General features: G+C 42.7%; 1 protein-coding gene across 1 annotated transcript in view; it reads right to left on the reverse strand.

Moving 5' to 3' along the window:
• Positions 1-16,064, reverse strand: part of LOC107997905 (uncharacterized) — a 121,227-nt gene extending 105,163 nt beyond the window's left edge. The window contains exon 1 of the mRNA XM_017056846.3: positions 15,803-16,064. Coding sequence (XP_016912335.2) covers positions 15,803-15,869 — 67 coding nt within the window. The 5' untranslated portion in view covers positions 15,870-16,064. The remainder of the gene's footprint in view (positions 1-15,802) is intronic.
• Positions 16,065-17,329: the final 1,265 nt, after the last annotated feature.

Genomic DNA, 17,329 nt, shown 5'->3' on the forward strand with positions numbered 1-17,329 from the left:
AGGGATTATTCTCGCGCAGAAACCAGCCTTAAAATGAACATTCGCATTGACGAGCGTTAATGACGGCATAACAGAGTTCGTACGACAGCTCGTGAAACGACAACAGCGCGGTGAGCGGATCGGCAACGCCGGTGAACAAAAAAACTCGGGCCACGTTGTTGATGAAAGGAGAGAAGAAGAAAGGCGAAAATGAAAAACGCACACGGGGGAACCCGTGGAAATGATTCTTTTTTCCTCCTTTCTTTCACGGTCTAATGGAACTTCGCATACCGCGCGCGAGAAATATTCATTGAAAAAGAAAAAGAAAGAAAGAAAGAAAGAAAGATGGAGCGCATCGATGCCCCGTTGTCGGATCAGAGAATTCACCCGGGGAGGAGAAATAAAAAGTGAGAATCATTCGATGTTGGACGAATTACTGCAAGAGGGAAAATTTGCGAAAGTCGAGTTTCGAAAAGTTTTGCGAGCAAACTCGTGGAAATGATCCTCGACTGAGGGAGGAGACTCGGTGGCTATCGAGCGGTATATTATTTTCCAAGAAAAAAGACGTTCCCTGTTTTAACAAACAGGCTGCAATTTCACTTCGCTCCTCGAGTTTACTCTCGTCAAACGGAAATTTCATAAACCGCTCTCTAAATGTCTCTTCCCCTCGAATGTATTCTTCCGCGCAGCGAGATTAATAATGGCTCGTTCTTTGAAGAATTTTCGCGTCTCCTCTCCTCTCCTCTCCTTCGGCAGAAAGTCGAAAACGGGCAAAAATTGCAACCGCGACGGGGAAAAAACACACGAATTTACGCGAGCTGCACGAGCCAAGAGAAACGGTGGATATTTACAGAGAGAGGAGCACAGGGCAAAGTTGGTTAAACCTACGCAAACCGGATGTCGCTTTAATTAACCATTTTAATCACGGGACGGAATCGAAAACGGATGGCTCCGTCCCCTCGAATCTCTGTCGATCCTCTTTCTCAAACTTTTCTCTCGAAACTGGGCGAGTGGGGGAAAAATTAATAGGGGGACGGGGGAGAATCTTCGTCTCTGGAAAAGATTTCGCAGGATTACGCGTGTATCGGGCTGCGAGTGGACGAAATTACTTTTCCAGTGACCGGGGGGAAAGTTTTCACGGGGATAAACTTTTCTTCCCTTCGTCTCTCCAGGATTCGTTTATTTACTTCCACGACGTTGTTGCTCCTCGTTCATCGCGAATTCCGTTTCTAATTCCCCCCTCTCCTCCTTTTCCTTCGTTTCTGGCAACTTTTAACCGAGCTTTCTCTCTCTCTCTCGAAATGACAAAGGCTCGAGAAACATTCGCAGGCACGCACGATTAAAACGCGTGTATTATTCATCCTGTCCGCGGTTACGGGAAGGAAGGAAGGAACAAAACGGGTGTGTTTCAACTTTTGATGAACGCGGCCCCGTTTTTACAACTTTGCTCCTGGGAAATCTGTGAAAGTCAACACACGCTCGAAAACTAAGCCTTTGTGTCTCGGTTAACGAGATAAAAAGAAACATTTCCTTCCCTGTAATCGATACACAACAATGTATGCACGCGATATATTCAAAAAGAAAGATGGGAAAGATTCGAGACCAAACCTCGTTCCCTCGAAAGAAAGGCGAAAAGATCATCGACGCTCGGTCGAAAAATAACAGACGAATAATAAAAATTTATTAATAATTAGGAATCTCTTTCGTTCTACGCGCGTTTGTCAATCGATTCCCCTTTCTGCACAATTTCTGGCGCATAAAGTGTGAAAAGAAACGCGTGAAAGAGCGATCGCTTCGAGGTGCACCGCGCTCTCTCGGGACAGGTTTTGGAGGGGTGGTAAAAGTGGCGATCGAAAGGGAGGAGGAACAAGTGTCGAAGAGACGGTGTCGCGTTCCCACGAGGTATATTTTCTAACTTTGCTCGATGCATGACTACGTTCGAGCTGGGTATATTATAGACGCAGATTTTAGGTTGTAAGAAAAATATTGGCTCGAAAGATCGATCGATGCTTCTTAGTTGGGGCAAATAAATGTGTACGTAAAATAAGTTTCGTTCGCTACGAGGATCAAAGTTTTGCAACTAGAATGAGGATTAGTATCGCTGTTTAAAAAATCGTTGATCGTTTCTTGAGAAAGATTCGAAATTCCTATGACGAAGTATTGCGATTCTGTGAGGAAAATTGCTGAAAGTTTCGACAATTAGTCGATTTTGCCACTGAATCGTTGTTCCGATTGAAAAGCTTGCGAAAGAATCAAAATTTCGACATTTCCATTGCGATTCTGTGAGGAAAACAGCTAAAAGTTTTCATTAATCGATTTTGCCATTGAATCGTTGTTCCGATTGATCCTTTCTTGTGAAAAATTTGCGAAACAATCAAAATTTCGACATTCTTATAATAAGTTTTCCACAAAGTATTGCAATTCTTCAAGAAAAATTGTTAAAAGTTTCGACAATTAGTCGATTTTGCCACTGAATCGTTGTTCCGATTGAAAAGCTTGCGAAAGAATCAAAATTTCGACATTTCCATTGCGATTCTGTGAGGAAAATTGCTGAAAATTTTGACAATTAGTCGATTTTGCCATTGAATCGTTGTTCCAATTGATCGTTTCTTGTGAAAATCTTGCAAAAGAATCAAAATTTCCTATGACAAGTTTTCCACAAAGTATTGCAATTCTTCAAGAAAAATTGTTAAAAGTTTCGACAATTTCGGCTCAAATTAGTCGATTTTGCCATGAATCGTTGTTCCGATTGAAAAGCTTGCGAAAGAATCAAAATTTCGACGTTCCTATGAGTTTTCCACAAAGTATTGCGATTCTGTAAGGAAAACAGGTAAAAGTTTCCAATAACCGATTTTGCTACCGAATCGTTGTTCCGATCGATCGTTTCTCGTGAAAATCTCGCAAAAGAATTAATGGATCGTTTCTACAACCTTGACACACGCGCGCCGAGTAAATTATCGATGTGGAAAGCCCCCTCGTTATCTCCAACCCCGGCAACAGTTCTCCCTTTGTTCTCCCCGCGACTAATTGACCGGCTTCGTTTTCTTTTTCTCGAAACTCTTTTCAAAACTGGCCGGAGTTCGCAACTTTGTCTCCGAGGATTTAAATTAAATTATCCTAATATCATTCCCTTCGAGATAACGACGAGCGGGTTTCGCGGGAAAAGAGAATTTCAGCGACGGCGCGTCATCGTTGAAAAAAGAAAAGAAGAAACTTGGCCAAGTTGGCCGCTTGAAATAATTATGAATGGGGAGCGCCCTTCTCTCGCGAACTGGGTCGAGTATCGATCCTCCCGTTTATCTCGTCGCGTGTCAAGGATGGGGAAAGAAAGAGATCGATCTCGATACATTGCCCAGCTTCGCGACGCAAACACCTTAATTGTATATCCACCCGAACTTGTATCGCATTTCGAAAGGAAAACACTCGGGAAGAAGAGGAAGAACCGATCGATATCGTGAATGGAATTAGGTTGAATAGAGAGAGAAAGAAAAGGGTTAGGGATGGTCCATTAACGGTGTTAAGAAGGGAGGGAAAGAAACGTAATTGCAAATTCGATAACGCCCCTTTTGAGCGCAGAGCAGAGTAACGCGAGATAATCAGAGTGGCCTGTGGCGAACGGAAACGGGTCAGCAGCGGCGAGCGGTGGAGAGGATGCGCGTCACGTATCGGCCATTGACGATTCTCTCGCGATAAATCCCGGATATATCTGGCCCCTGGCTATTTTCGCGCGAAGGAAAAGCGGCGGGTAAACACCGATCTTGATTCCACCTTCTTTGGAAACGATATGAGGTTGGCCAACCTTTCCCCAAACAGCGTCCCCCTATTGAAAACTGATCCCGGTTGCGGGATAAAAATGCAGATCCGTGGATTTGGCCGAGGCGCGACGGACTGGTCGGAAAGTTATTTTCTCCAGAACGTTCCCTCCGTCCATCTTTCTAAAAAAGGAGGACAAACGACCTCTTGTTCGATCTTGTCTTCGATCTCTTGTTCACCAAGAAAAGGCGCGTATCTCGTCAATTGCTCGTTGAACCTGTTTAATAAGAGAAAGATGGATGGATGGATGAAGCATAGGGAAAAAGTGTACAAAAGGAACGAAAATCTTTCGAAGGAAAGTAGAAATTTTGAGGACGCCGTTTATTATTATTAATATCCCGAAAATTCGAGCGAGTTATTGTAATTAATAATCGTCTCTTAATTCCAAACGTAATTCGAGGTAAACGATCCCTGCGTCCACCCCTTCGTGTGTTTTTATCCGATCGATATGTAGGGCCGAAATCGAGCAACTCTGGCTAACTCTCTGCTTCCACCGAGATTTCACAGACGCGATATGGCAGCTCTGCGCTGCTTGTTCCAGATCAGAGAGCTTTCCACCGTTTATCTCCGCCATCTCTCCGCTCCTCTCGGATTAACCGGTACGCTGTGTGTGGAGAACGAAAAGATGAAAATTCGAGCAGAAAGTTTGAGAGCTCGTTAAAAAAATCTTTCCTTCTGTTATAATTTATCCGTAAGCTTTCGAACGACATTCGTCGCCAGGATAGAACGAGTCTTAAACCTTGAAAACGGGAGCATTTTCTCCTATTTTTGTGATTTTCTCGAAAGCTTCGAAATTTGATCGATACACGCGTAATCCCTTTCGTTCGCTTCCTTTTCTTCCCCCGATCGTCGGAAATTTTAATTAATTCCATATAATCGAGGAAGATGAGAATCAAGATACGATACGAGGAATCGTATTCTCTTCTTTTTTTTAGTAAAAACGCGGATTATCGGAGGGAATAATTTTTTCTGTTCCCATTGCAGCGTTTTCGATATCGATCACGAAGGGGATAGAGGAGGGAGGGTACGACCACTGGTTGAATGTTGTTCCGATGAAGCCGCAAGAAGAATAGACCGTTGAAGAAGCAAATTGCCCTGGTAAACGAGCGCGATAAAGCGACGCGAATCGAGCTCTCGTCCGATCCACCTTTGCTCCAATCCTCCAACGACGACTTTGCGGAAGAAGAAAAAGAAAGCTCGGCTTTCTTGGAGAAATTTCCTCGATTCCACGATAAGATTCTTTTTTCCTATTCCGCGCGTTCCTTCCTTCCTTCTTCTGCGTTCCTGTGCACAATGCGCGGCAACATTTTCCTCTATCATCGATAAAACTCGATTCGAATTGCGACGATGGAGGATAAGATTCCTCGTAAAGACGACAAGATTCTTCCCGAGATACGATTCCTTCTATGCCTAAGATCTTTCAATTACGCACCCTAGCATTCCTTCTTTCACTCGCAACGTCGTAAAATTCCTCTCGAAGAATCGCCTCGTGAAACTTTATAAAAACACCCAATCGCTTGTCAGAGACAAAGAAGCATTGATATTTACCCAAAACTGGCAACTGGAAACCGAGGAAGAAACTAACCAACGCGTAATCCCTTTGAACGAAGCGAGTAACCCCGAGAACAAGAAGGGTAATCCTTTTGCGCAACAACTGGATCTTGTCGAGAGATGGGAGCTCCTCCTCCGAGGACAGAACGGATCGCGGTTGGGGGGAGACCGTGGGGGATTAGAGGGGAGCTTGCATCGGCGTTAAAAGCTAATGGACCGGCGTCCTTTGAAGGCAAAATCCGACTCGCTCTCCGCTCTTTCTCCAGGCTTGTTGCGGAGGCGGCGACCTCTCGATAAAAAGATTACCTCGGCGATGAGTGGCGCGTCGCTAACAATTAATGCTTCATCCAGGAGGGAGAGAGAAACGAGGAGGAAGCGAGTCGATACGCGGAAGGAAATCGGAGAAGGACTTTGTTGGAAATTCGAGTTCCACGAGGGAATTAACTTCCCTCCGAGCAGGGGATTTCCTTTCTCTCGCTTTTCCTTTTTCAATCTGTTTTCCTTCCTTCCTTTCCTTTTCTTTTCTGAGCGTTAGGAGATCGAAACTTGAGTTACTTGATCGGATGGGTGGAATCAGATTCGAGTAACCAGCTACTTTTCTGCTGTAATCGATACATTTTTTCACTTTTCCAAGAAGAGTTTTCGCAATTTCGAGCGATAGAAGCGTGCCTCTCCAGGTTAAAAGTCAGTCGAGGCTTGATTAAACGATTTGCGCGCTGCATCTTGAAGGTCCAGTTACTTCCAACTCAAAAACGACCTTCCAAAACTCCACTGGCGAGTTAAAAACGTTCTCGAGGATCTGGAGGGAGGATCAAACTTTTAATAACCGCATTAAAAGGGGAAAAAAATCGATCCGGATCGAAAGACGCCGCAAGTGCAGGGCGAATTAAAAGAAAAGAGGGGAAAATTTAATTTACCGCGCGATGGAAGCTCGCTTTGGGTGGGCAAAACGAAAGCCTTCTGAAACAACAAACCGGGCGTAATTACTCTTCGAGGAGCAAGGAGAGGAGAAACGAGAATCGAGAGGGCTCTTCCCCCCCTCCAAACTTCGGGATTCCAGTTTCGAAGACCTCGTTACGCTTTCGAATCGCGATTTAACGCGATCGAGGATACGATCGAGTGGAAGAGTTGATTTTTGAATCGACTCGAGCGAGGGAAAAAGACAAGTTTGCTCGAAAGTAGTTTGGAAGGAAGGAATTTTTCCAAGTGTCAAAGTTGGAGAGGGGGGGTTCGAGTTGGGTTCGAGTATCCGCGAATTGGCGAAAGGGTGAAGATGAATCACCGCGTGTTCGCTCTTCTCCCTGGGAAGAAAAAAATGGAAATTCGAGTACGATATATATGTAAAAGGAAATCGAAGAAGGATTTGAAACGCAAATAGGATTGGAAGAGAAAGGGATGGACAGACTTTTCCTTTTTCTCAAAAGTGTTAATTGTGGCTAATTAATGAGAGAAGAGCAAAGAAAGAAATCTCTCCAACGATTGTCGAATCGCAGATGACGCCATACAGAAACTGAGGTGAAACAATACGTGACGTAACGAAAGGTAATCGAAAGAGAAGAGGTTCACAATGTATATGAAGACGAGGGAGAAGAAAGAAAGAGATTTAAAAAGAAGAAAAGTGTATATATTGTTTGAAGATAGGGATCTTTCTCCCTCCCTGAAACTTTGCCTCGCATTTGACGAAATAATAATACAACTCGTTATTTCCTCTCTCTCTTAAAATTTTTTTGCGTCCCTTTTTCAAGATTTTCAACGAAAAAAACGACTGCTTTTGAATTTTTAATTGGTTCTTCTCACATCCCGCGCACAACAGCGACGCAAACGTTGGCGAATATTAGAAAAGGAAAGGAAGAGGACCCGATGGATTCGATGAAAAATTCAAAAAGGGATAAAATCGGGAAGCTTTCTCGAGTCGTCAACCCTTTCCCGCCCTATTTTGCTCCACGCGACCTCGGCTTACTCCGCCTCCACTTACAAAAGAGTCGAACGCGCCACTTAACTCCTCCCCGACTTTCCAACACTTTCCCCCTTTTCCTCGTTCAGACTTGTATCTCTTTCATCCTCGAGGAAATTCGATATTCCAAATTTCCTCCTCGTGGCTACCACATCGGATCGTCAACGTGTCACGTGGTCGAAAAGAGGTGAGATTAAAGATGAGATTAAAGAGATTCCTTAAAAGAAATGTTACGGAATTTTATTTATTATTCAACGCCATTGCTTCATAGTTTTCTTAGATACAAATAGATCGATTGTCTCGTAAACGGATACGCGTAACCAAAATATGTTCCAAAACTCGTACGTTTATATCTATTGTGTTCAACAAGAAACTTATATAGGAACAGCCTCCAAGAGAACAGCCTCCTTTGCCCCGTCAACCGAACCGGCGGATGAGTAACAACGCGTCTAAAAGTGCACAAGACCAGAAATCTTCCACGCGTCTTCCAACCGAGGAAAGGAATCCGAGAAACACTCCTCGACAGACGTCGTAACAACTGATGCGAATTAATCGAGAATCTCGAGCAAAGTCGCTTTAATAATTACTTTTAAAATGCTGGAACAACGTAACCTCGACCATTTGCCAATTATTTCCAATTACGATAAATTATCGAACTCGTCCGAGCAACTTTCCTCGCAATTTCCACCGTTAAACTTTCCCCATCGCCGACACCAGTGTCCCACGTGTCGACGCAGTGTTGCAACCTATTCATTTCTCGTATTTTGACTTTATTCAACCGAGTCTCTCCCTTCCTAGTTCGATTGGCAGGATGTAGCACACAAACATATCGATCAGTTCTGTTATAGATCTATAATACTTTGCTGGCTTTTAGAAGAATCATCAAAGGGTCGATTAACTGCCAAGAAAACGACGAATAAACGCTTGTTCTTCTTAAGAGATTCTCTTCGAACGAAAATCGGGATTAACCTCCTTCCTCCCTTCGAGATTTTGAGGAATTTTTAAGAGTCTCTCTCTCTCCAAAGGCTGGATGGTTAACCACCGCGAGGTCAAACGACGAGGAAGCTCGAGAAACAGCCTTTGGTCCCTCGTGCCAAATGTCAAATTGAAGGGGTGGCGTGCACGATCGAGCAGGAAGATAATGGAGCGGAGGAGGGGGAAGACGAAGAGTTTCCAAGGACTATGCGACGTCGACACGCTTGGCCTTTGGGGGAGGTCGAGGGATCGATATGTAAGCTGCTCGACCCCTAAATACACGGTGGCTCCTCACGAAAACCGGGCCAAACTCTCTTTCTTCTCCCCCCGATTCTTTCCTCCTTTCGTTTCTTGTCAACCGATGGATAAGGCCGCTTTGGATCCTAAATGCTTCTCCCTTCTCTCTTTTTAATCTTTTATCGTCGGCCACGCGCGAAGATGCACGGCGTTCTCTTCCTCCTCGAGAGATGAAAATACCGTACGGCAATCTTCTTACCACGAATCGACGTAAGCAACGTGAGCTCTTTCCAAGATGTGTAAAGAAGAAGAAAGGTTGCTCGGAGGATCGAACTTGGAAATCCTCCACCGATCCGTCCGCGCCATAATTTTCGCAAGATAAACGGTATTCTTCAACCTCGCCGAGTATTCCTTTCAAATATCCGTTCGGTAAAACGTGCAGGAAGGTAAAAATATCCTCGCATGAGATAAGATTCGTCGATCTGGAGAATTTAACGAAAACTCGAGATTATCATCACTTTCTATTATTCCAATTTTTCGACCTCTTACAGTTAATAATGAATAATCTTGTTTCTCATTCAAAATCAATTTCGTCTTCCTTGGCTCGATACTTAATTTTATTTTTTTGCGGCTTCTGAACTTCAACCAAATTACAAGTAAACTCTCGAATCTTGGCTGAACGCTCGAGACGTTGATCGTAGTTTCGAAGAAATTTACCTCGTCTATCGTTTCCTGATAAAGGGCGAGGAACCTACTCGAATCGACTGCCATCTACCAAACTTTCGAATCAAACAACGAAGTTATAACACGAGATTGGGGGAAAAATGATAACAAAAGCAACCTCCTTCGAATACAAATTCTAACAATTCTAAACGATCGTGCCAGTCCACTAAACATCTCCAAATATATTTTCGTAAGAAGCACAAATTAGAAACTCAAGAAGACTAAACTCGATAGACTTTCCCCCCAACTCCGTCGATGAATGTCCGAATCGATCTCCTAACTCTGACTAAGCGTCCTCGAAACGGGATTCGTTCAATTCTTTTCAAATACAAAGGAGGCTTGCCTCGAGTTTCTTCGTTTGGCGCGCGATCGAGCGAATCGATATCGCGTCGAAAGGAGCCATTGCGAGACTAGATTTCGAGCGGCGATTAAAGGCGGAGGGGATGGCTCGTTCGCCTTTACGAGCGGGGCGTGGAATGGGATGTAAGGGGAATTGCGAGTCGTTGGATATTTCTGTTTGAACCAAGTCACAAAGAGGGGATACTCGTGTAAATGCGTTCTTCCTTTCCTATTTCTCTGTTTTCCTTCCCCGTAAAAAAAGGAAGAAAGCGCGCAACTTTTTCCATCTCATCATCGATACTTTTGTCGCTCTCTCTCTCTTCCTCGGTTGTTGATAAATCTGCGTTCGAAAAAAGGAATTTCAAAGAGAGGAAAGTGTGGAAGAAGCGTGAGAGGGGGAGAGAATTGGTTTAATAAACGAGATATTCCCGAAACGGCCGATGCGAGATTAAACAATTTTCACGCGGAAGCTTTCTGCACTCGATAAAAAAGGAGGAGGGGGAAAAATGCGAGGATGGAAATCGTTACGAAAGACGTATCCTTTCCTTGCGCAATTTTCGTGTAATAAACCGCACGAATGGATATTGCGGTTGTCGTTGCCGAGCTCTAAAATAAAAGTTAACGAAGCCAGGGTAATTAATTTATTTTTCCTTCCTTGGCGCCCTATCGAACGAAATCCCGTCCATTTCCGCGAGCAATCTCCTTCCAACGCGGAGATTCGAACGAGAAAGCAGAGTTTACAAACGAGACTGACGCCTCAAAAGGACGATTATCTCGCCGCTCTCTTTCGAAAATGATTCGAAACGTCCAATTTCCAAGTCGATCGTCCAACTAATCATCCTCCAAGATAAAAAGGAAAGGAGAAATCTTCGAACAGATTCCTTTGCGAGTCTAATCTCATCTGATCCGGTTTACGTGTTGTCTCCCTTTCCAACAGATTAAAACGGATCGAGAGAGGTTCGAAATCCCCTAATTGCGTCCAATTCCCGATCCGGAACGGTTATTACGCGCCTGCATCGGCTCGAGGATTAACCCTCGAGTTTATCAAACGAGAGGAAAAGCGTCTCAAGGAGATAAGAGAGGAAACACTCTCCTCGGTATGCACACGGATCCCCTTTGCGATCCACGCCTTTTTCGGCCGAATTTCTCGACACGATTTCAACCAGCGAATTATTTAGTATACAGTTTTTGAGTGTTTGTAAAGAAAGAGAATTTGTTGGATATTAAAGTGTGCATCGTTGTCTTATCTTTCGTATTTTATCGGTAAATGTTCTCACATTTACTATATTTTTACTGTCTTACACTGCACTTTCCTTTTCCTTATCGATTCAATTTCTTAATGGATAGAAATAATTTCGTTATTCGATAACGAAAAATCGAACTCATCCTCGCTCCAGCTAATTTCGTTCCACAAAACTTGGAGAATAATTAGTTCTCAAGAACTAACGTCGAAAATGTAGTATATTATTGTAAAATTATACTTATTAAGAATCCATTCGCGATATTTTAAAATCCGAGAGTCGCCATTTCGTATACCGGAAGCACCTCGAAGCAGAGACGTTCCACGTGCGTTTATTTGGCGACGTCACGTTCGGGGAGCTGGAATGTCGGCTCGATGCTAAATTTATCTGCTAAATTCCTGGAAAACAGATATTCTTCCAGTCGAAATCCAAGGAAACCGTCATTGCGAACTAAGATATACGAAAATATAGAACGAATGAAAAATAAGAATAATAATAAAAATGGTAAAAAAGAATTATTAAAAGTTAGTTAGAATTTAATTTCTATTCGAATCTCATAACATTCCTCGTCACAAAGTTAATAAATTTAATCATTTTACAATTAAGATTCGAGAGTGAATTTTAAGAAATCTTTTGGGAGAATTTTTCAGACATATCCGAAGATTTGCAAGGATTCCATTTCGACAAGTTTCGGACAAGATTCTTCTTGGGGAGCGACTCGTAAAAGTAGCGTAACGCGATAAATTCGCATCAACGAGAGGAACGAGTATGAATCGAGAGAAACTCGTTCGGTTATTCTTTGTGCATCGATAAATCTCCCCCAACTTCCTCGTTTAATCCTTCGAGTCCGATAATTTACACGGGGAGAGAGGGCAGTTTCCAAGCTATGAGCTTCCAATTTTCTTCAAAACTTTCCGCTTTAAAATTCTATCCTGTTATACACCGGCTAACCTTTCCCCTCCACGCTTCTTTCTTCCGCTAAAACGTTACACCTTATTATCGAATTTGTTATCGCCGTGCCTGACAAAGTCTCTTCCTTTCTCTCTTCCCACCTGTCATCTCGTTCAATTTCCATCTATGCTTTCGGCAGGATCTTCTCTCTTACGCCTCGACCCGACTTCAACTTCGAGAAACGTTGTATATCCGAGATATAATTTATACCGATTTATACGTGAAGAGTATTCTTTCCTCGCATGCAACACAATTTCGCTTCATTTTTTCCCCGCCATTAAATGGATAACTAAATAAAAGTGAGCGAGATCGAACAAGAATGAAAGGAAAATACACGCTTAGACGGGCGAATAGAGGAAAAGAGGAGCAAGAATGGTTTCGATTTCCATTTTGGGGGCAATTTGGCGGCGAAAAGCGGGAGCGATAAAGCGGAGTCGCGAACCAAAAACGGCGTAGGAGCACGTTTCGAATGTACAGGGATATCGTTCGCTCGTGTCCGGAAACCTGACTCCGACCCGTTCAAAATTTCTCATCGTTCGCGTTTACTAAACCGCAGTTACTAGATTTCGCATCGGTCGGGGCCAATCGTGGCAAAAAAAAAAGGAAAAAACAAAAAAAAACCGTTTCGATGTTTCGACGTTTCAACATTTCCCTCGTTTTCCGCGCGGCTCGCTCGAAACGAAGCGCAAAACCGATTATATCCACGTATTGTCCGTCGCGGAAAATACGTTTCCAAGGTTTGTCAAAGTCGTGATCGAAAAAAAAAAAATAGGAAAAACTGGGTTGGAAAAATTTCGACCGAGATTCTCGTTCCTCCCGCGAGGAGAAGTTGAGTCGAGGAAAGAAACAAAGGTAAACGGAGAGAGAGAGAGAGAGAAAATAGGAAAGGAATGATTCTCGATATAACGACGCGACAAATATTTGCAACGTCGTCGAGAGCCTCGATAATACCTCGGCGATCGACGAGATACCAAAGGTCGTTGATCGATTTATCTCCGAGAAAGAAGAGAGAGAGAGAAGAAGAACACCGATGATGGAATTTTTGAAATCAATTACCCGGGAGCGAAATGGCCCGTTAATACAGCGATATCCGGTAATCCGATCAACAAGGATCAATTGCCCGAGCGCGTTTAATTATCCAATTCCGTTACCCGATATCCAATTGACAACGTTCCATTATGCTAATCATTTTTACGAACGAACGGGCGAATTTTTCGGAATTTCAATTCTGTTGGAAAATCTGTTTCGAGCCCCTCTCTCGTGGGGGAAAAGTATCGCGACGTTAACGAAGAAACAAAGGAAATGGTCCGTGATTAACAGACGAACGTATTACGAATCGAAAGCAATATCCGGCTTAATAGCGAGAATCTTGATCGATATCTTCGATTCTTCTCCCGGGAGAGGAGAGGGAAGAGGGAAAGGTGGTAGCGATCGATGGCACGCGTGTCCCAACGACGATTGTTCGCGCGAGATCGGTTATTTACATCGAGTGATTAAATTCCTCCTCCTTTCGATGCTGCAGTTTCAAATTCGAGAGAGAAAAGTTTCGATCGAACAAACACCTCTTTCCAATCGACCGTGTTCTCCGCCGTGTTATCTTAGAATCGCTTTTAGACGAAATCCTTTTAAAAATCTCTCCTCGACTTGCGCGTTATCTCGATCCTGAAAAAACCGCTCCTCAAAAAGAATCTCTTCGAGATTTCTCGAGGATTATCGCTTTTTACCGATGATAAGGAAAAAAGAGAGAGAGAGAGAGGGAGTCCCGTTTTCCACGGCTCATTGTTCGCCAAACCGAGACGAAGCATTCAACAAGTAAACTCTTGGATCGAACGATCCAAGTCAACTTGCTCCAACTAGGAAAGGGAGGATACCACCCCTTTGAAATCCATTTTCCAAGTCAAACATCGGGACAAACTCGGCCCAAGGTGGATACATCCGGCTTAATTATGGAGCTGCTTGGCAAATATAAAAATTTCACCCGCTTCCAAGCCGGATCGACAGACGAGAGAACTTGCGAGTACAGAATTCACTGGCGAACTTGGCCAAACTCGTCGAGCAAAACTCGCGTAACTCGTGATCCTTCGTTCGTGATATTTACAACGATGCGAGTTGAATAAATCGGCGGTGCACGAATTCAATTGACCGAATTTGCTAATCTCGTCCCTAAGTCCGTCTGCTCCAAAGATTTACGCGGAATGGAACGCTTCCGTTCCTTGGAGACGCTTTGATCCTTCTTCGAACCGAGGGGACGGTGTAGCTAAGCGTGGAAGAATGTCAAGAATATAGCTAGCTGAGAAAAATGCAAATTTATTCCGCTCGCCGGGGGACAAGCGAGATGCATTTTCGGGTCGCGTGACGATAGAGAAAATCCTAACCCTCTTTCGCGCTGCTACTTTCCGAGGTTAACGAAGGACCCTCCTTGCCTCGTAACTTGAGAGACTGATAATGAGGCCTGTTGTTTCGCGAAACTCTGACGACGTCTAAATACTTACGTGAAAATATACTCCCTTGCTACCGATCTATTTTAAACAACTTGAAAATGCCTCCAACATTTTCGACACGAGCGATCGTAATGAGATGTAAAGAAATTGATTGATTCGCGAATTAAAAATCGTGTTCATTTACTCGATCCGCGAGGACGAGAGAGACGAATTAGTTAAGAATTAGAGGAGAACGAAGGCGGAAATGGTTTTTCACGTTCAGCTACGGGGGCCTTCCCCTCCCCTCCGACTCGATAATTATCTGGAACGCAAGGGTTGAACAGCGTCGGTTCGTTAAATCCGGCGTGTACGCAAGAGTTGAAGGAGAGTCAAGGGTGCACGTGCACCACGGGTTTTCCCGCGGGATCGTGGCCAAGTTGCGAGGAGAGGACTCGGTCTGGCTCGCCTCTCTTTCGTCGAGCGAATTACGTCGACAATGAAAGAAACCGAGAGGAAGTATGCACGTATTACGCGAGTTAATGGGTCAAAGTGGAAACTACCGCGTTTTCGGTGCTCGATCGCGTGCTTGATACGAATCGGTTCGAAAAACGTAATAATTTCGCGTAATATTGAAAAAACGACTACGTCGATTTCCGGGCAATTAAAACGTGTTATAACGCGTTAATAGAGAGTACGAATAATTTTGAAAACGAAATATTTTTTTTCTAAAATTTCAATTTTAAAATGTAAATTTTTAGCGAATTTCTGTTACGCGATTTAATATTTTATAATTGATACATACCGACGCAGAATCATGTATTGAAAGTAATTTTGAAAATTGAATATCGTTACGAATACACCTGTCAAAGATTTCATTTAGTTTCGAAAACTACATTTTACATGTTCCATTCATTCTAAAATATTACGTGTTAGTGTTAGTTTCGTTGTATTTCGTTCTATTTGTTTTCTTCTGAAAGTGAGCATTTCCATTACGTTAGCCGACTTATACGATATGACGCAAGGTCACGTTTATCCTTCGAGACTCGGCCATATTTCTATACCGTATTCAGTCAACAAACGCGTTACTGTTTCATACTGTTAAATACGACCACCCTCGTAAATATTCTTACTGTAACAACGCAATTGCGCAGCGAACAATTAACGAGAACAAAATGTTATTCGAATACGTTATGGTATTAAGTGAGCAAGTTTCGAAAGAGTTTGTTTCAACTACTAAAACGAATCATTGTTAATACGAATTACGTTTGTTCCGTAAAAGCAATAATTTATAACCGTGTCGTTAAAATCCGTCGTCGATTCTGAAAGCGAGACTTTGAAACGCAATGCTTAGAAACGTAAACAAAATTTCTATCGATGTACTCGACAAAACGCAAAGCATCTTCCATTGTTACGATTACAAAAAAACGACGCAAATTAATTTTACGCGACTACTAACCTCAAAATATTTACTTCTATAACGAACCTTGATTCTTTCCGCGAAAATGATTGTGTATTTATCGCGCTACCGATAAACGAGAAACGATAATTGGATAATTTTACGCGATATGCGCATAAAAATAACGATACAAAGAACAATATGATACGAAAATGTAACTCACCGGTGGCGACAGTAAGAGCGATCAGCAAGCAAAAGATCGAAATGGAGAAGATACCGCGTCGATCCATGCTTGTTCACGGAAGAATGCAGCTCGTGGCACGTTGAAACTGGATCACTTCATCGCCACTCGGAAGAAAAGTGTCGGAAACAAGAAAATATACACGCGCACACGTGAACGAATACGAAATATTACGAACAGCGATAACGGAAGAAAAATATCACGCGAACTTACAGGCTTGATGGTCGAGCGTGTACTGACAGGTCTCCGTGGCGTCGCGTGCTCCCACCACCTGATCCCCACTCCGACCAATCACAATTCCCTCTCCAGCTTCCTCCTTTGCCCCGCGACGAGCATAAGTTCTTCCTCGTCTGACCAACTACGTGTTTTCTCTACTGAAACTACTGGCACGGTCTATCGCGTCACTGCTTACAGTTCTCAACAATCGATGGCGCTATTTTCATCGCGAAATATAAACTTTTAAAATTAGGAGGTAATTAAGAATAATTATAAATTAATTAACAAATAAAGGATTAATATGTACGCTTTGTATTCCGAAATATTATTAATCGGATATTAAATTAAGGAAAATTTCCTGGAAAACGCGTTTGCGCGAATATTGACTGTAATTTTTCCACGAACCAACGTTTCGAAAATATAGGAAGAGAAAAGTTTGTACAACGTTACGTTATACATGCTAACTCACAATCTCGATCGGAATGCACGTTTTCAAAGGTTAATCTGCTTACGTTAGATGAAAATTGTTCAAATAAGCATGATTTAAATTTGTATCGTGTATATACGTGTTTCAAATATTCGGATGAAATTTTATTCTTTATTTATGAGATAGCCATTTCGCGTCAAATGCAAGTAAATTCCTATTAACTTGTAAAATGGTTAACGTGAAAATAAAATTGTATCTCGGTATGAAATAAACTGTTATTCGAATAAAAAATTGATTTAATTGCAAAACATATAAATACACGCGTATAAATCGGTCGTTTCGCGTAGTTTCTCCCCTCTGTGTTCGTTCTATGAATAAAATTTTTCTCTAATTTCACCATTATACGTGCGTTTGCTCGGCCATTTTTTTCAAATATTTTTCTTCGACGATAGTGGAGAAAAATTAAAAGTGGAGAAAAATAATTTAGAAGCGTAAAAATTTGATCCGATACTTTTGTACTTTTGACCTAATAAATTACGACGTAGATAGGAGGTATCCCGGCAAGAAATCTCAACTAATATCCGATCTAATATCGAAACGATAAGACGGTCGCTACATTCAAAATGGCAGAGTGAGAAAGATGGAACGGAAAAATGGATTGATGAACGAGTATGAACAAGACAGACAGGCAGCTCATACGCTACAAGAAAATAAAAGAAGCAACGACTCGCTTCCCAACGTGATATATTTCGCGCACGACAAAGGCAATAACATTGATTTATTATTTCTTCGTGGACAAGAAAAAGATAAGAGATCGGGCATGGAAAAAAACGGAGCACAGACTTTATACCGGCGAAAGACTTGAA

The sequence above is a fragment of the Apis cerana genome, linkage group LG5, assembly GCF_029169275.1.
Source record: "Apis cerana isolate GH-2021 linkage group LG5, AcerK_1.0, whole genome shotgun sequence".
Taxonomy (NCBI): Eukaryota; Metazoa; Arthropoda; class Insecta; order Hymenoptera; family Apidae; genus Apis; species Apis cerana.